Source organism: Podarcis erhardii (genome assembly GCF_964252035.2).
Source record: "Podarcis erhardii genome assembly, chromosome: 15".
Lineage (NCBI taxonomy): Eukaryota > Metazoa > Chordata > Lepidosauria > Squamata > Lacertidae > Podarcis > Podarcis erhardii.
The window spans coordinates 42,120,684-42,147,643 of NC_138505.1; the positions used below are offsets into that span (position 1 = coordinate 42,120,684).

Sequence of the window (26,960 nt, forward strand, 5' to 3'; positions counted from 1 at the left end):
AATTAGACTTCTTTAAAAGGGGGAGTAGACAAATCCGTGGGTGGTGAGACAATCAGTGACTACCCTCTTCTGTTTCTAGACCAGCGCTCTAACAGCTGCACCTCCCTGGCAGTCTTTTGCAGCTGCCCACTGGACACTGCCCAAGTCTTGCAAAAGAAAACTTTCCTTGCAATGGCCACCCGCCCGCCCGTCCACCTGTCTGGTGTTCTTTGCATCCCAATGTAAACTTGCTAATGATGGGGCTTTCCTCCTTCAAACTTTCCCCTTCTCCTTCCACAGAGGAAGGCAAGGAGGAGATCGTGAAGGTGACTTTTGAAGAGCTGAGGCAGCAGGTCGCTCTCTTCGCAGCAGCCATGAGGAAGATGGGTGTGCAAACAGGAGACAGAGTTGTCGGTGAGTCAGCCTCCCTGTTCAAATGCCCATCCTCTAGGTAAACAGAGACTGGGTACTTGGGATGCTAAGCTGCAGGCCCCCTGATTTTGTGCATACATTCATATGAAGGAACCTTTTATGCCTTGTGTTTATCTTGGGATAAAGTGAAATCTTGGAGCCCTGGCTCTTGGAGGGTTCCCAGACTTCCAGCTCCCGAGGGGAAAAGAGTGAAACCAGCATGGAGCAGTGATGCAGCATCTGCAGCTCTCTAGATGTTTAACGAACTCCAACTCCCATCAGCCCCAGCCGGTGTGGGCAGTGCTTGGGGGCTGATGGGAGTTGTGGTCCAGCAATATCTGCAGGACCACCAGTTCCCCATCCCTGCAATAGAGGAAGATAGTCATGCTCTTTTGCTGCCTGCCATGTTCTTTGCACCCCTCCTGACCCCTCTTGACAAGGCCAGGGACCATACAAATCTGTCTGCACTTCCAAAATTTGTCAGCATGAAACAGGACTGTTCACTGGGTTACAAAGATCAACTAAAAGTCTTGCTGACTCTTACTTGCATCTTATGCAATTCTCAGAATAGGCACCCTTTCTCCCCTGCCCCACTCCCTCCCTTTTTGAAGCGTTGAAACTAAAACAATTACAGTTGCATTTGTTTATTATCCTATACAGCAGGGATGAGGAACCTGTGGCCCACTAGATGCAATTGGACTCCCCAATCCCATTTGCCCCAGTCAGCATGCCTAGTGGATTGCGGATTATGGGCGTTGTAGTGCAGCAGCGTGTGGAGGACCACATACCCCCTTTCTTTGCTGTATAATATACAAATAACAGCCTCAGCCTCTGTGTGCCAAACCTTATGTAGCCAAAACAGCACCATCCACATGCAGCAGGGAGGTGTCAGCAAAGTTGGATGAATACCTAAGTTTGCAGAAGAAACCCCAAAATAGCCCTTTGGCAGAGCTCAAAGCATCTTAAGGCAGCCCTGTTCAGGGAAGTTTTTAATCTGTGATATTTTAGTGTATTTCTGGTTTTTATGGAAGCCGCCCAGAGTGGCTGGGGAAACCCAGCCAGATGGGCGGGGTACAAATAATAAATTATTATTATTATTATCACAGTAGCCTCTTACAGATGTGCCTCTGCCTACCTGGTGTCCTCCAGATGTTTGTTTGGGTTATCTAAGAAATTAATATGCCTCTTAATTACAACCATCTCCAAGCAGTATACAGAAGATGCAATGCAGAAAAGGGCAAAAATCTGTTAAAACTATAAAATCAGATTTCAGTTAGAATGTCTGCTGGATTTTTTAAAAAAATCTTCAGTAGGTGCTGGAATTTCAACAGCGAGGGGAAGCTGTCTGAGGTCAACTGGAAGAGAGTTCCAAAAAATTGATTTGATTTGATTTTGATTTATTACATTTATTTTCATTCAAATGAATCCGAAAGTGGCTTACAAACAATAAAAAATAATAACAAGCTAGAACATGTAATAAACATCACAAATACAGCATAAATCATATAGAATAATTAACAAATCATCCATGAAACAATTACTCTGTTAACAAAGCAATGACTAAAAAATAAGTGAAACAGCAGAATTAAAGCAAATCATATTATCTGATTAACAAATCAAGGCAGTGTTTATAATCCATAAAAAAATATTAACAAAATGGCAGCCAAAAATTAAACTAAGTGTTGTTAAGTTCATACACGCATTCTCCACACCCTCATGACTCATAATGACCCACTCAGTTCAGCTCATTAAAATACAGCTCATTAAAACTGGACACGCAGCATTGAATGCATGGTTCCAGTGGATTTGAGCCTTGCATCTGAGCCATGGGGGACCACTGACAGTGGCTCCCGTGAAGACTAGGTGATCGGGTAGGGATAGATGGCATCAGGCGGTCCCTAAGGTATCCTGGACCCAAGTTACAAAGGGTTTTGTAAACTAATACCACAACCTGGGACCTGACTCCAAGCAGCATAGGAACACCAGGGAAGGCGGAGCCTGCGTCACCATCTTGTCCTTTGTTCTGCCTGGGGTGCTGGCATGCCTGTTGCAAAAGACAGCTTAAATGTCCTCTGTCGTGTGAGGCAACGTGGCTTTTGATGCCCCAGTGCTGCAAGCATTTCTGCTGTTACCTGCCTCCCTCGCAACACTTCTTGAGCAATGCAGGTGGGTGAAAAGGAGCGCAGTTGCACAGTGCTCTCTGATTGCGCAGAAAAGGTTTTGCATCTTGTCTCCTCCTCCTTCTTAAGACACATTATTTTTAATTCCAAATATTACAGAAAGAAAAAAGAAACTGTTTTGGGTCACATCAACAATGACTTGTAAATCCAATCCATGGGTACGCAAAGTAAGGCCCGGGGGCCGGATGCGGCCCAATCGCCTTCTCAATCCGGCCTGCGGATGGTCCGGGAATCAGCGTGTTTTTACATGAGTAGAATGTGTCCTTTTATTTAAAATGCATCTCTGGGTTATTTGTGGGGCAGAGGAATTCATTCATCCCCCCCCAAAAAAATATAGTTTGGCCCCCCACAAGGTCTGAGGGACAGCGGACCGGCCCCCTGCTGAAAAAGTTTGCTGACCCCTGATCCAATCCAACGGAATTGAATTGAATCATACAGAGACCATGTGTCCAAATAAATATCCAAGCACCATTGAGAAATGGATGGTGGGTGTTTATCCCTCTAATCTTGAAGTATAAGTATCTTGGCAGGCATAAGTGCTCTCAGGATCCACTTTTGTTGTCCTCTGACCAAACTCTAAACTTGGTCCTGATTTGGGGTGGGAGGTGGGCTGAATGACTTGGGACCCTTTCAGTCTGCACCCCCAGGTCAAGTTTATTAATCATTCAGATTCACAACTGGGGTGGGGTTACATTATTTTGCCTAGTGCCTTTCGTGGGGAGGGGGCCCTAGCGCTGGAATGCAAAGTACTGGACCTCCAGCAATCTTGCCAATTACCTTAACACACAGAAATCTCCATACAGAAATTCATAGCTTAAATGCAAGTAACCTGCCTGAAACATTGGTTTGCATTTTTACCACTACAGTAGTTGGATTAGTGTGCAAGTTGTGTTAACCTTTTAGTACTCTGCATAGCTTTTTCTATCACGTTTCTTGTTCCGTTGACCCTCTTCCTGATGACTGGAAAGCTCCACCCAAATAGTTTAAAAACCTACAAGTTCAATGAGCCATTCCCCCAAACATCATTTTGGGGGGGTCTGTGCCTTAATTCCATGCCTTAATTCACCATAAGGTGTGCTTTTAAACAGTATTCAGAAAACGCCTCCAACTGTCTTCTCAAACTTGCTTTTGTTTGGGACAGATGTACAGTGTCGTTTGCATATAGTAAAACAGAAATACCGTATTGGCCCGAGTATAAGTCACACCTGAATGTAAGCCGCACCTTTAAAATTGGAGGGTGGGGGGAGAAAAAAAGAACCCCCCCTGAATATAAGCCGCTCCATTCCTCGCTGCTCCTGACAGTGTACTTGGGGGGGGGCACACGCTGTGCTGCCGGCGGCCTTTCCCCTTCCTTCCTCTCTCCCTTCCCGGCCTTGGGGGAGAGGATAAATACCCTGTGCACAGGGCTACTACTTTACTATGCACAGGGCTGGCGCCACTTTGCCGCACTCCTGGCGCTGTTTGCCCCTCACTCCTGGCTGCATACCATAAGGTCGCGAATATAATCCGCACTTTAACTTTTCACAGTCAGAATTGGGGGGGGGGGAATGAGGCTTATATTCAGACCAATACGGTAGCTTTTAGGGAAATGGTAAGTTGGAGATGTTATCTTGACAACATCATTGTGTAACCTCTTTTATGGGATGGCACAGAATCCATAAGATACCCATCTTATTGCACCTTTGGTCAGGTTTTGATGAGTACACCTTTTATGAGAAGAGGAGGTCTTTTCTCTTGCATGGGAAACGGCATCAAATGCTGGCTAGAAATGCTGTCAACCGTAAGCGATTCCAGACCACTGCTATTTTGGGGTGGGATTCTGTCACATACTGGCAAATTCAGGCTGCACAATTATAGTTGACTGGGAGGCCTTCAGCAGCACCCCCCCCCCAATATGGAGGAATGCATTTGGAAGCGTGGGGTGACACTTGCTCTGATGAAACGTTGTTTAACCTTCCTGGAAACTAAGAAGAGTGGCTGCTTCTTAAATAGCCCGAGGGTCACGGCTGAGTGGCAGAGAACCTGCTTTGCCGAATGTCCCCAGTGCTTTCCCCAGCAGCATCTCTAGGTAGGGCTGGGAGAGAACCCAGCCTGAAACCTTGGACAGCCACTGCCAGTCGTGTAGGCATTGCTAAGCTACAGGGACACCTTTGTTCTGAATTGGTATAAAGCAACATCTTGCATCTGATTTCCCTGGTAAAGATGGACATTCAACAAACAGGTTGTCCAGAAGTGTACTCAGTGTGCTCTAGGGCCAGCAACTGGGGTTGGCACCATCGGGCGCTGAGTGGGGCCTGATCCCTCAGCAAGGGGCATCCTCCTGGCCCCCAGAGCCTCTTGCTCTGCTGCTTACTGGCCCAGAGGGAGAGAGCGCCAGGAATGACTGGGGCTGAGCCAAAGTAACATCAGACTCCACTTCCCTGCATGTTGGTGGGTGGCAGGGAGTAGGAGGAGAGGGGCCCACAGGAGCTTGGCAGGCAGGAACTCCCAGGTGTTTTTTGTGGCATGAAATATTATTTTATCAATATTTTATTTCTCAACCCCACCAATAAGATACAAGCCCCTCCCAAAACCCTTTTAGAGTACCATTTGAGCATGAAAAGAGCATGAGTTGTTATTAGCTCCTTACACAGATGCTGACAATCATCATTCAGGATTTGCTTTGTATGCATCCTCTCCACATGGTATATGGGATGCTGGTGGCGGTGTAGTGTCAAACTTACCCCTTCTGCAACATCTGCATCAAGCATTCAGGGAGCACCGTTTCAAAGACCTCGCCCATTCAGCCGTGTGCACAATTTTCCAAACTCTTGAGCCACTTCCAACCTGTATTGGTGAAGCTGTGCAGTTGTGGGCCTGACAAGACACACTAAGAAGCAGGCACTGGAAAGGGGATTCTCGTGCCTGCTAGCTCCACTTCCTCCCCAATGAGGCTAATTCCCCAGATTATAGAAGTCTTTAAATGTACCTTGGGGCCTGAAAGAACATGTTTTGTTGCACATTTACCCCTTAGGCACAACACATACCCTCACTGAATGCAGCCTGTTCCTGCTCTAGGCAGCAATTTTGCCAATGCCTGCAATCTCACAAAAGGAAGTCCTGCAAATGAATTCACTGTGCAACTGGTTTGGAGATTGAACTTTAAACTGGAAGTGCAGGAAATGGTACTTTCCCATTTTCTCCCCCGCTAGCCTGCTTCTCTTCCAGATGAGGCTTTTTTGAGGAGGGTCCTGCAAACTCCTCTGGCCCCTGTAATTCCCCCAATCTGCCCTGGGGATTAGTTGGGAGAGAAAAAGGTGTAATTTAGGCATAGGTGTGATGTCAACACATCTAGGATGTAGATAGGGGTGTGACCTAATTCGTCTCCTGCTGTGGGGTGGGGCCCATAGGTCAGAGGCAGAAGGCCCCAAGCCTGTCTCCAGGTAAGGCTGCAAGACTCTCCCCTGCCTGAAGCCCTGGATAGCTGCTTCCAGTTAGTGTAGTGAATATGGAACTGGATGGAGCCCTGGTCTGACTTGGTTAAGGCAGTGTGGGCTGTTCCCCTGCACAGGGCATAACAACAACAACAACAACATTTATAAAGGTACCGACTGGAAAGTTCCCTTAAAAAGCAACTGTACCAAAAGGAATTACTGTGAAAATAAGAAATATTGGCGCGTGCACACCCACCCCAAATTTCCTCCTCACTCAGGGTGTTGAATTACTTGGTGTAGGACAGCTTTCTACTTTCCACCTAATTCAACCAACCCAGAAATGGAATTATGAGTTGACTTACAAAACTGCACAAATTTGCCCACAACCCCCACTTTCTTCAAAAACCAATACATTTGTTGGTTTATTATCACCGCCTCTCGCCTAACCTACCTCACAGGGTTGTTGTGGGGGGAGCGGGAGAACCATGTACACCTGCCTTAAGCTCCTTAGAGGAAAAGGTGGGATATAAATGGAAAATAACTAAATATTATGTTATTTATTAAATTTGTATCCTGCCCTCTTCCCAAAGGACTCTGGGGCAGTAAATGCATCTGTGAGCAATACAGTACCATTAAAAATAAAGTAAAATAAACATATTTAAAACAATTATAGGTACCCAAGACCATTTAAGAACAATTAAACAGAGTAAACCATAACAACTTTAACTTTAAAACCACATGTAACCAAATCATGGGTCTGGATAGACCCACAGAAACAGAAATTTTCAACAGGCATCTAAAACAGTACAGCGACGATTCCTGCCTAATTTCAATAGGCAGGGAGTTCCAGAGCTCAGGGTCTGCCGCGTTAAAGAAATAACTCCTTGCAAAAAGCGAGATGAGCAGCGTGTCACCCTGGCAAAAGTGAAAGTTCCTCAGATGAAGGTGGTAGAACAGGCACATAAGAGGTGATCCCGGGAGTAAACTGGCCCTAAGTTATTAGGTAAAGGGACCCCTGACCATTAGGTCCATTTGTGGCTGGCTTGGGTTGCGGCGCTCATCTCGCTTTATTGGCCAAGGGAGCTGGCGTACAGCTTCCGGGTCGTGTGGGCAGCATGACTAAGCCGCTTCTGGCAAACCAGAGCAGCGCACGGAAACGCCCTTTACCTTCCCGCCGGAGTGGTACCTATTTATCTACTTCTGCTTTGAGGTGCTTTCGAACTGCTAGGTTGGCAGGAGCAGGGACCGAGCAACGGGAGCTCACCCCGTCGCGGGGATTCGAACTGCCGACCTTCTGATCGGCAAGTCCTAGGCTCTGTGGTTTAACCCACAGCACCACCCGCATCCCTCCTAAGTCATTAAGGGCTTTATATATCCATAGCAACACCTTGAACTTGGCCAGGTAGCATATTTTGCAGCTATTTATACACGCAATATTAAAGTGACTGAAATTACAACAATAAAATGAAACTTAATGGTGCAGCTCAGAAATGAATGACTGGAAAACAAGCATCCTTTGCTAAATTCCCTCAATATTGTCCACACTGACTGGCAGCCGCTCTCCAGGGTTTTGGATGGAAGGACATTCCCAGCCCTTCTTGGAGATACCAGGGATTGAACCTGGAACCTTCTGCATGTAAAGCAGATGACCTGCCTTTCATCTGTGGCCTTTTTGCATGCTATGCTGTTTGAGTTGCAGTGATAGGCTGTGGAAGGAGGGGAGGAGGAGAGGAAAAGCTTGGGATCTGCGCCTCTTGGGCCAACCTGCCTCTTGCTTGACAAACATTGGCCAAGATCCCTTGCTGGAGCTCTGGGTTTCACACACCACCTTGGCTCCCTCCTGCCCACCGGCTGCACGTGGGGGAATCTGATTCACCAAGTTGGAGAAATGACAAGAAGTGTTCTAGCACGATGGGCTTCTTGGAATGGGGGCTTGCTTGCCGTCATGCCACCTGGGCGCAGGCTTCCTCCAGTGTTGTAACCACTGCAATTCCTAAACCTCTCCTAGGCTACTTGCCCAACGGCATCCATGCGGTAGAAGCAATGTTGGCCGCAGCGAGCATTGGCGCCATCTGGAGCGCAACGTCACCGGACTTTGGCATCAACGTAAGTAACTCCTTGCAGCTCTTGTTCCGAGGAACCGTCGCCCCTTCCGGGATGCTGCTCCCAAGGAAAGGCACCTGGTGCTGTCGTGACCAGCTTTTAGGTGCCAGTCTGAGACATTTTTATTTTGCCAAACTTTTGGTGGTTAAATCAGCCTCTGCTGTACTGCTCACCCATAAGAGTGCTGAGGGCAGGTCTTTTATTTTTAATTTGCCTCTTAGTTAATTTTGCTTGCTTGTATTTTAACATGAGGTTAGGTCACTTTGAGACTTTTATTTCTGCATAAAGCGACCAGCACATGCAGTGAATAACAGAGGGTGATCATCGTCATCTTCTGTTCCCAACCAGCACTCTGCTACACTGGTTCAAAAGTGATGAATTTGTTGTTTTATTTAATTTTAAAATAAAGGCCTTTGCGGATGATTTGATAATAACTGCAGAAAATCCAGAAGAAAGTATACAAAAAATATTAGAAAAAATGTTGAATTTGGGAAAGTGGCAGGATTTAAAATAAATAAAAATAAAAGCAATATGTTAGCCAAAAACATGTATTTACAAGAAAAAAAAGAATTACAAATAAATTCAGGATTAACGATAGAAAATAAGGTTAAATATCTGGGAATCTGGCTAACAAACAAAAACAGTAATTTTTTCAATGACAATTATTCAAAAATTTGGAAATAAATTAAAAAGTAGTTGGAAATTTGGGACAGGTTGAAATTATCATTGCACGGTAGAATCTCAGCAGTAAAGATGAATGTACTTCACAAGATGATGTTCTTATTTAAAATGATACTGGTGATTGGGATGCTTTAAAAGCTGGCAAAAAACCTATCAAGATATATTTGGCAATATAAAAAACGGAGAATTAAACACAAACTACTAATAGATAGTAAAAACAGAGGGGGAATGGCATTACCTGATTTGAAATTGTGCAGTGGTACCTCAGGTTACATATGCTTCAGGTTACAGACTCCGCTAACCCAGAAATAGTACCTCGGGTTAAGAACTTTGCTTCAGGATGAGAACAGAAATTGTGCAGCAGTGGGAGGCCCCATTAGCTAAAGTGGTGCTTCATGTTAAGAACAGTTTCAGGTTAATAATGGACCTCCAGAACGAATTATGTTCTTAACCTGAGGTACCACGTATTATGATTCAGCCTGTTTAAATTGGTTAAAGGAACGGATAACATTGGAAAATGCTGGCCTATTGGATTTAGAAGGTTTTGACAATTGTTATGGGTGGCATGCATAGTTGGGTTATCAAAAGGTGAAAGTCAATAGAGGCTTCCTTATCCATATTATAAGGAAACCTTTAAAGTGTGGGAAAGATACAAAGATTTAGTAAAACCTAAAACCCTTTGGTGGCTATCGCCTTTGAAGGCCTTAGCAGTCAAGAGGAGAAATATGGAAACAACCTGGGCTATGTATAAAGACCTGTGTGATGGGATGATGAGCTGCTTGTGCGTAAAAGCTTAGTCCCTCAGAGCTTGGGCATGGTTCTCAAAACTCTGTCTTAAGCGGAGCCCCTAAACATGACTCCCTTAATCGCTGGCAGAATCCGACAGTGGGCGTTTGCGGAATCTGCTCCAACATAAAAGTTCCTTAACGGAAACGCGTCTTCGGGATTCTCGGCGCGACAGTTTCCGGCGAGGAGTGGGTGTACCTATGGGGGGTCCTGAGACTTCTCCACTGTTTTCACTAGAAGTCTCTCGGAGCCCTCCCTCCGACTCACTTTCTCTCTGAGCTCCTTCCCTCCCCCTGCTGGTACCTTCCTCCGCTGCCGAGTCTCTCTTAGCGTCCGAGAGCCCTTCCACCGCCTGCCTTTCCGATGGCAGTTCCCTGACAACCTGTTAGAAGAAAAAGGTAACAAATTGAAACTGAAAGATTATGAGGAGCTGAAAGATTATGACAGGATGGATTCAATACCATCAACTAAATGAAATATTCAAATTAGATAAAAAAGAGGTTTTGCAAAAGAAGAGTCAATGATTTGATAAAAGAATTAATACAGAATAAGAGGAAAGTAATTTCTAAAATGTATGGATTCCTCTTGGAATGGGAGGTCAAAGATGAACAAATAAAAGAGGTAATGATCAAGTGGGCAATGGATTTTGGGGAAATTATTCAATTATTGGCATGGGAAAGGTTATGGAACAAGGGTTGGAAATTCAGTGCTTTAAAAGAAAATCTTTAAAAGAAAATCTTTTAAAGATGTTTTTCAGATGCTGTATAACACCTAGTAAGATATCCAAAATGTACAAAGCAAGCTCTAAAATGTGTTGGAGGTGTAATCAGGTGGAGGGGTCCTGCAAAAAAATTAAGAGCTTCTGGGATATGGTGTATGAAGAATTGAAAAAAATATTTAAATAAACTTTTATAGAGAGTCCAGAAGCCTTTTTATTGAACATACTAGAATCAGATATCTTAAATGAAATAAGAAAATATTCTTATACACAGCCATGGCAGCAAAAATATTAATTGCCAAAAATTGGAAAAGTGATATAATACCAACTAAAAAAGAGAGGCAGGATAAATTATTCAGTTATCTCAAACTGGCGAAAATGACAGACACAATTAGGGGACAGTCCAAGTTAAAATATCAAAAAGAGTGGGGAATGTATAAAGAGTATCTTTAAAAACTGTGTCCTCAAATAAAAACCTGGACTTGCTTTGAGTAATTTTTGCAAAATAAAATAAGAGTTACAAGTATATTATATGGAGAAAGATAGTAATGATGAAGTGAGAAAGAAGCAGTTTACCAAAAAAGGAAAATCAGAATGGCATTGAGGAGGAAGGAAGTCTGTAAGAACAGAATAAGGATTGGGAACAGAAAAGGAGTCCGTTTGTAAGATCTTTAGGATTTATGGTTATATGTTTGTAACTTATTTTTGTGTGTATTCTCTTTTTAGTTTGTTTTTCCTTTGTTTTTGTTTATGTTTTGAGTGTTTATGTGTTGTCACAAAATTCAGTAAAAAGCACTTTTTAAAAAAAGTGATGAATTTGGTTTGAGGACGCCTGGCTTTCAATCACTGCCAGGTGGGAGGTCCTGAATCTCTCATTTCCTTTGCACTTAATCTACCACACAAAAGCCCTGAGAGATAGAAATGGGATAACATGTGCTGCGCTGAACACTTTGGGTGGGAAATGTAATGTTAATTACAGCCAGAATTTTTTGTATTACAGTGGTACCTCTGGTTTTGGACATGATCCGTTCCAGGGTACCATTTGTACCCCGAAAAGTCCGCAACAAGAGCGGTGCTTCTGTGCATGTGCGAAGCGCAATAGAGCGCTTTTGCTTTTGCATGTGCGAACTGTGCAGTGAAACCCGGAAGTAAACACTTCCGGCTTTGCCGCGTTCTTAACCCGAAAAAACGCAACATGAAGCGTTTGCAAGAAGGGGTATACTAAATTATTTATATTCAATAATATAAACACTCTTTACTTTTTGAAGTTGGCCACTGGGGGGCAGCATAACCCCATTTTCATCAACCGAAGGCATGGCTGTTCAAGAAACTGTAACTTAAATGAGAGAATTTACGGTGACGTAATTTAACCCATCTCCCCCCCCCCCATTCTGCAGTGCTTTGTTGTCCCCTCCTGCTGCACAATTTTATTTATATTTTAGCTCAACTAGAAGAGCAGCACTTTTTCACGGCACCAGTATTTAGCAAAGCACAAAATCACCCTCTTCCCACCCTGCCTGAGGCTGTGAGTTCAGCTTTCTCCATAGAACTTTTTCGGTGCCAGAACAGGGGAGCACAACCTGTGGCTCTCCAGGTGTTGTTGGACTACACCTCCCTTCATCCTGATCAATGGCTATGCTGCTTGGGGCTCATGGGAAACTTCCGGAGGGCCGCAGGTTGTGCCCCCCTGGCATAGAAGCCGCTCTGGATCTTTTTAACTAGGGGGGAGGAGACAGGGCTCTAGCTCCCATCACCACCGACCAGGCTAAAGGGAGTTGGGAGTCTGGCAGCCTCTGGAGGGCTCCTCTTTGCTACTCTTGGGTTAAACAGCCTGCTCAAACAAGCTACCATAAACCACAGTTTGCTCCTTTTGAACAAACCAGGGTTTATCCACATTTGGATGTAGCAAGGAACTCTTGTTATTTTAAAAGCAGAAGCAAAGGCTTCTTATTTTCTCCTTGCACGGCAGCAGAGGAGGGAGAAAATCGGCTGTTGCTCATGCACATCATTGTAAACCAGGGAAGGAGAATGGGATCTGTAGTCCACAAGTGGAGGGCGCCATGTTAGTTATTCCTGCTTTAATGTTATATTTGAAAGGGCTAAGAAAATAGTTCTTTTGCGACAAGGATAATGTTTAAAGAGTCCCAGCGTTTTGCAATCTGGGGGAAACCAGTGTTCTCACTTATTCCTGTTAATGGCTATATTAATGTCTGTCTGTCTCCTTCAGGGTGTGCTGGACAGATTTTCCCAAATTCAGCCCAAGTTGATCTTTTCTGTTGAAGCTGTCATTTACAACGGGAAAAAACACAATCACTTGGAAAAGCTTCAGAACGTCGTAAAGGGTACAGGCTTCCTTGCACACTTGTGGGAATTGTTGAATATGGGGCATTGCTTCTCTCTTCCATCCCTTCATTAATGGAGATTAATAGCTTTGCGCCTGAGGTATACAACACTGCCCAGCCCTCTGGTGCCTGAAAGTGGCTGCATAGGTACCACTGCTAAAGTCCTAGTTGCAGGGCTGGCCCTATGATGAGGCAGAGTGAGGCAGCTGCTTCAGGCAGCAGATGCTGAAGGACAGGAAGGGGACAGAGCTGTGAGTGCCCTGGGGCCTGCCCTGTGCTCCCTATACAAGCTGGCTGCCCTCAGGCACAGGGAAATATACTTTTCTGCCACCAGTATTGGGGTAAGGTTCAACTGCCAATCCAGTTGGTTTCTGCATGTGCCTTGTGGGAGGGTGCTATCTTGTCCTTTGCCTCAGGCAGCAAAACGTCTTGAGCCGGCCCTGCCTGCCTGAGTTGACGGACTTCAGCACCTGGTGCTGTGCAAAGCCCTGGACTGCAAACCTTAGACAGGTTTGTCCTTTGGCCCACTGGTGGGTCAGAGCTTGGGAGACTGGTCATGTGGGTAGCTGTGCATGGCAGGCTGTGACAAGGGAAGCCTATGTGGTTTGCACCTACTAGAGCTGCGCAGCCAATCCCCAGCCAGCCTGGGGACCACAAAGGAGTGAATGTGGGCTTCACAAAAACAGATTGCCATGCAGAGCAGTGCCTGCTTGTGCCCTTGGCAGCAACAAGCCTCCTGTATAATCTAAATAACCATTTCCTCTATTGGGAAGGAGCGATCCTAAATTGTGGAATCATTTCCACAAGATGTGGTGATGGCCACCAACTTAAATTGCTTTAGGAAGGGATCAGGCACGACTATCTTCAGTTGCTGCAAGGTAGCAGTGGAGGAGAGTTATTGCACTTGCATCCTGTATGTTGGCTTCCCGTAGGCATTTTGTTCAGCCTTTGGTCTGATCCACAAGGGCTTTTATTATGTTCTTAATGATCACAGGTGCTCCCCACTCTTCTTCCTTTGCTCCTCTTGCATGTCTGGCTTCAGCAGACATTTTCTGGTTTGTTAAACCTGAGTTAACCTGTGACACCAGGAGTCGAGAAACAGCAAACTAGGGTCAAGCTGGCAATCATGGCTGGTAGGGAGTGTGGAAATCGGTTTCCCAGTTCTGAAACCAGGGAAAACTGTGGTTCAACAAACAAGGGACTCTCCACTGAAGAGGACATGAGAGGTAGAAAAGGAGAAACTAAATTCATTACTACTCCAGTAATATTTAACATGTGGTCTGGGTCACTGTCGAGCAAACTATGGTTATAGGAAGACACTTTAAAAGTGGAAACAGCTGTCATTTCTCTCCATTTAACCATTGAATTTTTGCTTTCTTTCAGGACTCCCAGATCTAAAAAAAGTTGTGGTGATCCCATACGTTTCCTCAAGAGAATCTGTAGACATTTCCAAAATTTCGCACAGGTATAAAGTGGACTGGAGAAATGTACATCTATTTATCAATCTTTTTTTAAAAAGCAATTGTTGTCATTGAATCCAGAATATATTTTACTTTATATTTAATTGGAGGCTGTGGAATTTAGTCTTCTGGTTTGTGAATCTGACTGGTGGGCTTCTCACATATTTGCAAGGTGGGTCATTTTGTGTGTCCACTCAGAAGCCAACCAGCAAGGGTTGCGGAAGGGACAGGCTCTTGAGTGTTTGCTCAAATTTTGGAGAAAGAGTAGAAAACAATGGACTAGTTAGAAGTGCTTTTTGGAGCAGCAAAAGGCTAGTTGGCTTCTTTCGTTACTGGGGTTGTGGCACTTAATTTGCCAAGAAATTGAGAGAAAGAGTGTGTGTGTTATATAATGTGAGTTATATAAATAATAAACTATTGTTGTTGTTGTTGTTGTTGTTAGTGTTTGATGTTTAATGTGTTGGAAGCCACCCAGAGTAGCTGTTGGCATATACTTATTATTATTATTATTATTATTATTATTATTAACAGCTTAATGCCAAGATCCAGATGACTTCTGAGTGGCTTACAAAACATGAAAACCAGCTGCACAGTATTGTTAACATACAGAATGATTAAAAATAGACCATGGGCCCCAGAAAATTGCTCAGAAGGTAATGAGGCCCTCAGGTTGAGGCAGGTTCCCCCCTCCTGGGCTAGAGTGTCAGGTTAGGCCCTGGGAGACCAGCATTCAGGTCTGTTCTCAGCCATGGAAGGCCCTGGGTGACTTTGCCAGCCACTGCCTGGCCTACCTCACAGGTGGTTGTGATGATCCAGGGGGGAAGGAGAAGAAGCACGGGTGCCGCTTTGAGAAAAGTAATAATAAATTAATAAATACAAAATAAATGTCACAAAGGTTTGATAGTGATATTGATTCTCTCTCCCTCCCCTCCATGTCTTTCTTCTTCTTTGTTCAGCGTCTTTCTAGAAGACTTTCTTGCAGCGGGGAAGGGAGATCAAGCCCCACAGCTAGAGTTCGAACAGCTTCCTTTCAGCCATCCTCTTTTCATCATGTATTCATCTGGCACAACAGGAGCTCCAAAATGCATGGTTCACTCTGCAGGGGTAGGTCATGTTGCTGTTTGGGCTTGTGGAGGCTCTGCACAGTAGGTTGTCGATTAACAAGCGACAGGAGAGGCATTTCCCCCAAATTCCAACAGAGTGATTTTGCTTGGTGGATTTTGCTTGGTGGACTTGGGCTGCATCTGCACACCTGGGAGAACTTGAGGAGTAAGAGGCCTGCGGTGGCAGTACGGGCTGTACCACTTTAGACTCTGGACATTCCTTGTTTGCTACTTCGTTCTCCCCATCCCTGTGGTTTGCACAGTTTACATTCTTTGTTTGAAAAAGGTCCTCACACCGCACCCCCCGGCAATCATTGTAGACCCTATTTTTACCAGCACATATTTGGATTTGCTTAAAATCCTCTCCCAATACTTCCATCAGAGGCGAAGTTGTAAAGAGGATAGGTAGGAAGCAGAACTTGGATATAATAGAGTCATAGAATTGTAGAGTTGGAAGGGACCACGAGGGTCATCTAGTCCAGCCCAGTGGTGGAGCATATGCTTGCGCTGTCTGGGATGGGTGCATGGGGTGCGCCCCCGAGGGGGGAGGGGGCAGAAGATGCCCTCCCACGCGCCACAGTTCGGGGAAGGAGACGGGCGGGGAAGCTGCTGCTCAGACATGACCCGGCGGTGGAGCTACTGCATCTGGGCACGAAGCGCCAATGCCAAGGCCGCCCATCCTCCTGCTCTCTGCCACCAGGTCAAACCACTCACAGCCCCATTTCGTTGCGTTTGTTGACTGAACTAAAAAGTTTCAATACGGATTATGTTGACTTGTTGAGGTTAATTAATTGTCAGACGAAGTTATTAAACTAGTTTTAAATGTATTTTTTTTAAAAAAAAGGTGTTGTGAGCCCCAAATTTTTATTTATTTTAAAAACACATATTTTTGCCATTTTGTCACCCTCCTCAGTGATGACACTCAGGGCGGCCCACACCCACCACACACCCCTTCCTACATCAGTGGTCCAACCCCCTCCAATGCAGGAATCTCTTGCCCAATGTGGGGCTCGAACCCACAACCCTGTGATTAAGAGTCTCATGCTCAGTGGCAATATTGAACTAAGCCATACCCAGAGTAGACCCATAGCAGTTGCTGGACTTACTCTGAGATGGCTTGGCTGGATCCTACTCACAGGTCTTCAGCTTGAGTTTGAGTTGCACAAGCTCTGTAGCTGCACCCGAGGCATCCTTTGGATAAAGCCAGCCCTGCAAGGTGGGAGTTAGGCTGAGAGATAGTGGCTGGTTCATAGTTCACCCAGTCTAACCATTACACCTTGCTTTGTATGTCCGTCTTTTTTCTTTTAAACCAGGGGACGTTAATTCAGCATTTGAAAGAGCACCTCCTCCATGGTAACATGTCCAGCAGGGACAACATCATGTACTACACAACAGTAAGTGCTGTTAATGGTATTTTTGCTAAGACTTTCAACACAGCCTGCATGGGGTTTGCCATGTTTATTCTTTTCTTAAAGAAAAGCATGACTTCTGTGACCCAGATAAGCAATAATGATGCAATTGTGCATAAATTGGCTTATTTTAGGTAATTTATTTGGCAGGGGAGTGCAGATGTGGGGAACGTTCACCTGGCCTTTTGATCCTTCATGCTCCAGATAAAATTGCTTTTGCATGACATGGCTAACCTTTCAATCCCAAAAGTTCGCTTTTAAAATCAAGCAACAGTCTTATTTTGTCTGAGTTTTGACCGATTTGATCCATTAACCTTTGCATATGAGCGAAGGGCAGCTCAGACAAGCAAAAAAGCACGTTTGTTTTCTGAGCCCCCCATGTGGATTGTGGCAGGCATTTGGGGGACATTCCCTCTTGTGAGAAATGGTGTTTGCCTCCTGCAGCATGTGAGCTGTTGCCCGATGAATTGAGGCACTTTTTGGTTAAAGAGGAAGCTGCTTTATACTGAGTTAGAGATTGGCCCACCAAGCTCAGTGCAGCCCACACTGACTAGCAGCAGCTCCTCAGAGTTGAGGAATCTTTCCCAGTCCTTCTTGGAGATGCCAGGGTTTGAACCCAGGGCCTTCTGTACGCAGAGCAGCTGCTCTACCCCTGAGCTACATCCCTTGCAAAATTGGAAGCTTCCAGAAAGCTCAGGATTGTCCACACTGACTGGCAACAGCTCTCCAGGGTTTCAGGAGAGCTTCATTACCTATGAACCCCAAAATTTGGGATCCCCTCCAAAGTTGTACCAAAGTTTAGCAGTCGTTCTGCAGTGAGAACAGCACGTTTTGCAGCGCCCTCCAAATCTGGTATATCAGACCAGGGTTTGTTGTTAACACTCCAACATTTTCCAAATAACTTTAAACTAGTGTCAAAGTTTTGCAGTTGTTTTGCAGCAAAAACCTTGCATTTTGCACTGAAACCCCTGCGTTTTGCAGTGCCCCCCAAACCCAAGTAATTGATACTCAAACCAGGGGGCATAGGTATCAGTCCCAAACCCAACATTGTCTGATTCACTCCAGACTAACAGTGCTGGATTTTGGGGTGTTAACTATAAACCCTAGTTTGATGGATCAGTTACTCAGTTTGGGTGCTGCTGCAAAATGCAGGGTTTTTCGCTGCAAAACAACTGCAAATCTTTGGCACAGCTTTGGAGGGGATCCCACGTTTTGGGGTTTCTAGTTAATGAAGCTTTTCAGGAAGGACATTCCCAGCCCTACCTGGGGAAACCTGGAATTGAACTGGGGAACCCTCTGCATGAAAAGCAGACACTCTGAACCACGGCCCTCCCCACGGACTGGGTTATTGGGGGAAAGACTTAATTGATAAAATGTCAGAGCGTGGCACGGCCAGTCGGGAGTGCACCCTGCTTTGCATGGCACTTGGAATATTACCTGTAGGCAGGGTCTCATGACAGCACATACATTTTCCACACCTGCGTCCTTGAGAAGAAGTGCGAGATTAGGTTCACAGGTCTGGAAATAGGTGAGGGAGGTGACTATCTAGGATAAAGCTAACGTGCATTTCCCCACACTCCCTAGACTGGTTGGATGATGTGGAACTGGCTGGTTTCTGCTCTCGCTGTTGGTGCATCTGTGGTTCTGTATGACGGATCGCCGCTCGTTCCATCCCCCAATGTCCTCTGGGATTTGGTTGACCGACTAGGGTAGGTAGAGATGGGTTCTGCTTTAGACAAAAAAAACCCGTAAGTTATCCTGAAACAACTACTTGTGTTTGTTTGTTTGTTTTAAAAAGATGCTTCGGTTTCTAAGCTGTTTACAAGCTCCAGAGGTCAATCAGAATGTTTGATGCAGCAGAAACATGGTGAAGCGATAATAAGAGAAACATGGGGGAGAGATAATAAGAGAAACATGGGGGAGAGATAATAAGAGCTTACAATGGTAATTCCAGGAAGCGTTATATTGGAAGTGGATGCCTAGGTATTTAAAGTTTTTAACCTGTTCCAACGGGTTTCCACTGATCTCCCACCTATGAGGCTTCCAAGATCATGAGAAAACAAGCACTTTAGGTTCTGCAAAGTTCAGTTCCAGTCTGTTGGCTATACCATATTCCTGGCAGCGGCACAGGAGTTGCTTCAGGCCAGCCCTTGTGCGAGAGACGATGAACGTGGAAGGAGCTGAGCTTTGGGCAATGGCCATCCACCCCATGTAAACAGGGTGCAAGGTCGTTTAAGAAAAGGTTGAATAAATACAGGACTAAGAAGTAACCTTGTTTTACCCCTTTGTTGGCAATGATTTGGGGGGTTAGCCTGCCTGACTGGGAGCATCTCACCTGGCAGGACATGGACGTGTGCCCCCCATGCCTCATGCTATGCCCCCCCCATTCACGTGATTTTTACCTATGGCCCCCTTGGAATATCCTGGAGCCCCTGGTTGGGAAACAGTGCCGTAAACTGCTGAAGTACACAGAAAGCGAGATACTTCAGGAGTGTTAGCCTTGATCTCCAGGTGGCTCCAAGAGAACTTGACAAAGCCTTTTTAATGGTTGCATGGGAACATTCTCGTGCCTTCGTTCCGCTTTTGCTCCACTTGATAAGAACCTGTGAAAAAACAATGCTGTGACATTACTTCAAAGTCACACTGCTTCTTCTGCACACATTCCTTTACATAACTTTTTGGTTTAGTAAATGGTTCCAGTGTGCAAACAAAAGCAAACCCACACAAGTCTGTGTTCTTCAGTATGAATGCATCTTCAGCAAAAGGTAAATAAAATGCAGCTTTTGGGTAGTGCTGGTTTACAGTAGTCGTTGAGAAGTGATTTCCCAATTGAGCTTGGAACTGGTGGAGCTTCCATGCCTAGAGCTCTAGCACTGCACTCTCCTAACACCCCAGAGAACTCTTTGAGACTGTTTGATGAGGGGCAGCTTGGTGAATAATGATTCTTTTGTCTGGTGGTGGCAGAGTGCTCTAACGTGGCAAGTGTAGGGGCCAGGAGAGACTGGGACATAGCCAACACACTTCCTAAGAAGAGAATGACTTCCCTCAGGAAGATGGTAGAGGCAGCAGAGCCTCACTGCAATGGTGGTTTTTATTTCACCTGCTGCTGTTATTAAAATTACTGGTCAAGGTCAGGTCAAACATTGATTGCTTATGGTGAATGGTGTTTGCAAAACTTCATATGAACTTCCGAGAGATAATGATACATCTATTCACTGTTATAATAGCTAAAAATACTGTGTCTGGAACACAGTAAATAAAAGCTAGAAGCAAGGATTTAAAAAGCAAAACAAAATAAGACTCTCAGATTGTGAAACCTGGTAGCTTTGCAGTTTAAACTACTGCAGTTTGACCCTCTTCAGCGCTCTCTTTTTAGGTTGCATTTTACTCTTGTCTCATCTATTTTATGGATACTTTGACAAAGTACAAATTTTGGCATAGTTTCTTGGCCCACCACAGTTCAGTGCTTTCTGAGTTATTGAATCATAGCTTCTTAAGTCCTGAACTAGCAAACTATGGATGCCGGGATTGGAATGAAGAGCTTAAAGCCAGAGCTTTTAAAACCCAGGTGGTTCTGATTCCAGTAACTATAGTTTGCCAGTTCAGGCGTACAGGAACTATTATTTATTGACCTAGGAAATGCTTATTTGCTGCTTACTACAAAATGACTTACAATGATTAAAAAACCCTAATTAAAATACATCAAAATATTTGCAAAAGAATAGTTAATAGTGCTTATATTGCAATAACATAAAAAGGACCCATCCTACTCCACCCAGCTAAAAAATGAACTCGGGTTTAGAGCCAAATGCTTGGGTAAATAAGAACAGCCTCGCCCGGCCCCTCGAGGTTAATAGGGATGGCACCAGGAGCATCTCCAGAGAAGGGATTCCATTATTGTAAAATAAGAAATAGCAAAATGACCATAGTGAGTGACAATTGTTCCTTTTTTACTTGCAGTATCACCATCCTTGGGACAGGTGCCAAATGGCTGGCGGTGCTGGAAGAGAAGAACCTTAAACCATGTAAGCACCAAGATACTCTTTGAATTCGGTTTGCCTCTGGAACTGAACCACTTCGCTTCCCTCCCATTTCTAATTAGTTCCACAAAGGCAATATTGTTCCCCAATATAATAACAATAACAATTTATTATTTATACCCCGCCCATCTGGCTGAGTTTCCCCAGCCACTCTGGGTGGCTTCCAATCAAGTGTTAAAACAATACAGCATTAAATATTAAAAACTTCCCTAAACAGGGCTGCCTTCAGTTGTCTTTTAAAGATAAGTTAGCTGCTTATTTTCTTCACATCTGAAGGGAGGGTGTTCCACAGGGCGGGCGCCACTACCAAGAAGGCCCTCTGCCTGGTTCCCTGTAACCTCACATCTCGCAATGAGGGAACCTCCAGAAGGCCCTCGGCACTGGACCTCAGTGTCCGGGCAGAACGATGGGGGTGGAGACACTCCTTCAGGTATACAGGACCGAGGCCATTTAGGGCTTTAAAGGTCAACACCAGCACTTTGAATTGTGCTCGGAAACGTACTGGGAGTTGTTACTTTGCCCATGGATTGTGGAAACACAGGAAGCAACCTTACACCAAGGCAGGAAGTAGGTCCATTTAGCTCAGTACTGTTGCATCAGGGGTGGGGAACCTGCAGCGCTCCCAGATGTTACTGGACTCCAACTCCCAGCAGCCCCAGCCAGTGTGGCCCATGGTAAGGCTTGATGGGAGTTGTAGTGCAGCTGCCTGTGTTGGTGGCCCATGTTCTAGAAGTTAACAGGAAACGCAGGGGCGGTGTTGATAATTGGCCAGGAAATAACAGTGTAACTCTGCCTGGTAATGTTGTTCCAAGGTGAAACTCATAACCTCCAAACGCTCCACACCATCCTGTCAACTGGCTCACCCCTCAAGCCTCAAAGTTACGAGTACGTCTACAAGCACATAAAGAGCAGCGTTCTGCTGGGATCCATATCAGGTAGGGGTTTTCTGAACTTGAGCCCTGGAATGTTTAGTGGGTTAGAAAGTTAGAGGGAGGAGGATGCAGTGGTTGCTAAGCAGTCACCATTTGGGGTACTATTTTGCATCTCTTACATTGTCTTGTGTGGTCCAGAGGTGGGCAGAAGGCAGATGGGGATTGCTGGTAGATCTGTGTGTTGATTGACAAGGATTCCCAATTCCTAGTTGTTATAACAATAGCAGCAGCAACATTTGGAAGAAGGTTTGAGGGGTGAAGAGCATTTACATTTATTCAGTTTTTCAAAAATTTACAGACAAATGAATTACAAAAACACAAATCGCATACATTTCTAATACACATATATTTGACTCCCCCCCCCCACCTTTGTGGTTATTTTAAAGTTTTACTATTTATACTCCATTTCGGCATAATCCATTAATTTAATTAGCCACTCTTCCTTGGTTGGTACTACATCTTCTTTCCATCTCTGGGCCAAAACCATTCTAGCTGCAGTTGTAGCATGCATAAACAATTTTTTTTGGGGGGGTCTTTTGGTATCTCAGTGTCTACTATCCCTATAAGAAAAGTTTCTGGTTTTTATTGTTACCTTCAACATTTTCTTCAATTCATTGTAAATCATTTCCCAGAAAGCCTCTCTTACAAGACCACCACATATAATAGAAGGTACTGTATTTACTCAGGGATGCGGGTGGCGCTGTGGTCTAAACCACTGAGTCTCTTGGGCTTGCCAATCAGAAGATCAGCAGTTCAAATCCCCATGACGGGGTGAGCTCCCTAGCAGTTCAAAAACATGCCAAAAAGTGCAAGTAGATAAATAGGTACCGTTCCAGCAGGAAGGTAAATGGTGTTTCTGTGCGCTGCTCTGGTTTTGGTGTTCCGTTGTGCCAGAAGCGGCTTAGTCATGCTGGCCTCATGACCTGGAAAAACTGTCTGTGGACAAACGCTGACTTCCTCGGCCTGTAAAGCAAGATGAGCGCCGCAACCCCAGAGTCGTCTGCGACTGGACTTAGCTGTCAGGGGTCCTTCACCTTCACCTTCACTGTATTTATTCAAATTGAATGCTCACCTCATCTGGGCTGCGGGGCCAGTTGTCGTGGTGGGCTGGGGGTGCAGCCCGTGGAGTGGTGATGCTGGTACTCTCTGCTAGTGCTCTCTACTGAAGCCAGCCTATGCTAGTGGATGTGAGAAACAGAAGCTTCCTTATTTACTTGGTTCCACTTACGGATCACTTCCCACTAAAGCACTTCAGAGAGATTTCACAGTGAGAACACCGATAGAAACAATTAAGGAAACAACTCCCTATGTAGAAACAATGACAGACAGTTTTGTCTATAAAACAGAGTTTCATATCCATTGCAAATACAGTCTGCATCTGTATCCTTAAACCAGTGTTAGACTATTGATCCATCTTGCTCATTATCTTCCCTTGACTGGCTGCTGGCTGTTGAGTAGAGTGGAGTCTTAACCCATCATCTACTCTCTGATCTGCTTATTTCTTTTAAACTCTGGAAACCAGGTTCTCTGCCACTGAGTTTTAGTCCATCAAAAGTTACCAGCCCAGCAGAGGACAGTTCTGATCCATCAACCTCTGGGCTGCAGGCCTAGCACACTTTCACAGTCTCAATGACCTGGGAGTGGGGTCAATTCCAAGCGTATGCAGATTGATAATAATAGAACCATCGGGGGGCCACTAGGGGCACATTGGAAGATGGCCGACAATACCATCTCTCCAAGCCACACGGGGTAATTAAGAGGCTGTTATGGGAGTAGGCAGCCTCCCTTGTTGCCCCAAGGGAATGGGGAACACTGCCCTTGCCTGCTGTGCCCATAAATCACCCCCAAATTCGAAAGAAGGGGGTGAGGGCACTAGGCAGAATGCCCCCGTGTGGACCTCGGCTCTCCTGGACGCTGTCTCTGATCGCGCACTAGCTGCAGCAATTTGGAATAATTAATTACAAAAGAAGCAAATGCACATATTTCAAGTGAAGAAGGGGAGTGAAGTCTGCTAATTTAAGGGACCTCTGCAAAAGAAGACGATGGGTGGGAGCAACAGGAATATTTTACGATGAAGATACACCAAAGCCTGGGTATGTCGGCAACGGGACTGAATGGGGGGGGGGGCTTTTTTACTTTCCTTCTATGTGATTTACCAAGAACCCCTCCTCATTAGAACCGTCGGTTTAACTGACCCAAGCAGGATGATTAAGGTCTGTGTGGAGATAAACTTTAAGCAAAAGTATGCTTTATGGAGATCGAGAAGCAATAAGAGCTTTTGGAATGGCGCAGCAATTAATTCAGAGTCGCCATCTTGCCAAAGGATTTATAGCCGGGAGGAGGAATGGACTTGTTTTCAGACTGCTTTCCTGGTGAATCTCCTCAGAGGTTTGAGAAAGGAGGCAGATTGGTGAAGATTAATGACGCTAAGACTGTTTTGATGTATGGAAGTGCTGTTATATGGAAAACGTCTGGATATGGCTACTGGATTAAAAATATATATATATCCACGCAGGATTACAAACTGTTTTAACCAGCTTGTGGAGACTATCAGAGGTCACAAAGAGAAAGGAAAAATATATGAAAATAACAACAAGAGATGTGGAAAAACAATAAGAAAGGACTGGATAGTACTATGAACATCGTATGGTTAGATTTGTGGACATTAAAACAGCAGCAAGAAGCAAAAAGTTGATTGGATCCCCTTCAGAACTTGAAATATGGGTACCCCCAACAAAAAATTTAAAATTCGGCTGTGTAATTTGGAAGTTATGTAATTTGGTTTGATTTGATGTGATTGGTCAGTTAATAAAAAATTATTCTTAAAAAAATAGATAATAATTGAACCATCAGTTCAAAGTAATTGTACCACTAACATGTTTTAAGCATGAGGGAGAGTTGCAGTTCAGCAACATTGGAATGGATGTATTTAAAGAGGTTTCAAACCTTTTGAGAGATGGGCTTATGGAAGTCTGTTCTGCCCCCCTCTCGTTTCAGGAGGCACAGATATAGTTTCCTGCTTTATGGGTCAGAATGTGTCCATTCCGGTTTATAAAGGCGAGATCCAGGCACGGAATCTGGGAATGGCAGTGGAAGCCTGGAACGATGACGGTATTTCCCCCAGCCAAAGCTCTTGCTATCACTTTTTCCAAGTCAGAACTGTGGTTGGAGAAGAAGGGCTTCTGACAGCACAGACAACTTCAGGATCTCAGGGCAAATGGGGGCCCTTTTCTCATCCCCGCTGTCGGTTGTAAGGCGTTGGGCTGGGGAAGGTTCTTTGCAGACCCCCACGTAGTTTAATGTGGGCTTAAAAAAGAAAAGGTATCACCAGAATTTATGGAGAGCCTTATAGCAGGGATGGAGCCTGTGTGTGGCCCTCTCTGGCCCTCGGGACTCTCCCAAGGCTGCCCACCTCACTTTTCCTTCTCTTCCCTTTCTGGGTGTTTTTGCCTGGCTGGAATGTGTCCTGGGATGACGATACAGTCGTACCTTGGAAGTCGAACAGAATCTGTTCCGGAAGTCCGTTTGACTTCCAAAATGTTCGACTTCCAAAGCAGCTTGGGGTTCATTGTGGGAAATGTAGAGAGAAATTAGTTCTCCCATTTCGCCTTTGTTGGATCCAAGGCCCCGTCTGTACTACATGTTTGGAGCAGTATGATTCCACTTTAATCAGTTGTGGTTTCCCCCCCAAAGGCTCCTGGAAACTAGTTTGTTAAGGGCGCTCCTGAACAGTGTTAGAAGACTGCTATCCCTCTCCCAGAGCTACAGTTCCCAAAGTGGCTTAACAAGCCTCCTTCCCAGGAAACCTTGGGAGTCGTAGCTCTGTGAGGGGAATAGGGGTGTAAGAACTCCCTGCACCCTTAAAAAAAGACACTTCCCAGGATTCTTTGGGGGATGCCGTGACTGTTTTAAAGTTGTATGACCCTGCTTTCTAAGTATAGTGCAGATGGAGCCACAGTGGCTAGGCTAAGTCTTCTTCAACCTTCTGATGTCCAGAAGTTGTTGAGCTACAGCAGTATGCCCTGCAGTCACAGGGATGTTGAAAGTTAGTCTGGCAACATCCATAGGGTGCCAGGTTGGGGAGGGCTGGGCTAAGTGATGACAGACCAGGTCTTATCCCACCTCCAAAGAAGCTGTAACAGGGAAGAACTGATCAATTGCCTGATAAAATACTTGAGCTGTGCATTCCAAGGGCTGGAGAGAGGGAAATGAGCCACCTTTGTTCTTGATCCTTAAAACAGGCAAGCCAGTTTTGGGGGAAAGCGGAGAGCTGGTCTGCACCAAGCCCATGCCCTGCCAGCCAACGCACTTTTGGAACGACGAGAATGGAAACAAGTACAGAAAGGCTTATTTCTCAAGATTCCCAGGTATGTATTGAGGTGGTGCTTTTTGTGTGTGTTGTGGGGGCACATTGTTGGTCCTGCACTTACAAAGCCTGCAGAACTAATATTTGAGCATGGCATTTGAGAACTGCTGTGGGTACCAATATTTGCTTGTGAAATTGTAAGCCCAAAAGTATGAGTGTTGCGGGGTTCCTGCTTGTTTGCCTACCATCCCACCCCCTCACTTTGCTCTCTGCAAGTTCACGGGCAGACCTCTTCATCTTTCTGGGGTGCTCCTTTCTCACAACTTCAGAAACCATCAGGGATCACAAACAGGTTTGATTTCTTTTTAAAAATGGGTCTTCATTGTTGATTTGATAACTGAGGCTGCAGTTGTCTGTCTTAAATTAGACCTAAAATTAAGGAGATTACCCAGCAAAAGCAGGCTCTCGCCTCTCATACAGACTTAAGGTTCATATGTAAGAGGCTCGTTTATAATTACCATATTTTTCCATGTATAAGACGACTCCTATTTTTTTTGAACCCAAAATTAAGAAAATGAAACCCTAAAATAGAAGTGAAAATCTTGGTTGGTGGCAGCAAGTTGTTGATCTTATTGGGGGCGATTGCCCTCAAAGTTTCCAGCATGAGAAGCATTCAGTGCCCCATGGTTCAGAAGCAAAGGCAGCGACTGGGGGGGGGGCTCATGCTCCCCCATGGTGGCAGCTGCTGCTGCAGGGAAGTAGGCTCCCAAGCAGGATGCCAAGGAAGAGCCGGGCGAAGGCAGCGGCCGCTCTGCGCTGGGCGATGCCACCCAGCAAACTCAGCTGAGGAAGCTGGTGAGTGGGGTGGGGGCAGGGTGGGAGTCTGAGAGGGGAAGAGGGGGGAAAGGAAGGAAGGGCAAGGAGAGGCAGATGAGGCAGCTCTCAGCGGCGGTGGCCGCAGCTGCTCTCGATCCGGTGGTTGAGCCAGTGGGGTCTTCAGGAGGCGAGCCAGTCGCCAGCATGCAGCCCGGGGGGGGGGAGGGAGGGGGCGGCAGCAGGAGAGACCGCCTCAGCCCGCCCAAGCCAAAATCCCGGAC

The 26,960-nt window shown here is 45.3% G+C and overlaps 1 protein-coding gene across 1 annotated transcript in view; it reads left to right on the forward strand.

The window, feature by feature from the left end:
- AACS (acetoacetyl-CoA synthetase) overlaps positions 1–26,960 on the forward strand; it is a 53,363-nt gene that overhangs the window by 14,510 nt on the left and 11,893 nt on the right. Inside the window, exons 4-14 of the mRNA XM_081841621.1 lie at positions 280–393; positions 7,992–8,089; positions 12,499–12,613; positions 13,997–14,078; positions 15,030–15,177; positions 16,490–16,570; positions 18,170–18,294; positions 20,546–20,610; positions 21,438–21,560; positions 24,555–24,668; positions 25,799–25,924. Coding sequence (XP_081697747.1) covers positions 280–393; positions 7,992–8,089; positions 12,499–12,613; positions 13,997–14,078; positions 15,030–15,177; positions 16,490–16,570; positions 18,170–18,294; positions 20,546–20,610; positions 21,438–21,560; positions 24,555–24,668; positions 25,799–25,924 — 1,191 coding nt within the window. The remainder of the gene's footprint in view (positions 1–279; positions 394–7,991; positions 8,090–12,498; positions 12,614–13,996; positions 14,079–15,029; positions 15,178–16,489; positions 16,571–18,169; positions 18,295–20,545; positions 20,611–21,437; positions 21,561–24,554; positions 24,669–25,798; positions 25,925–26,960) is intronic.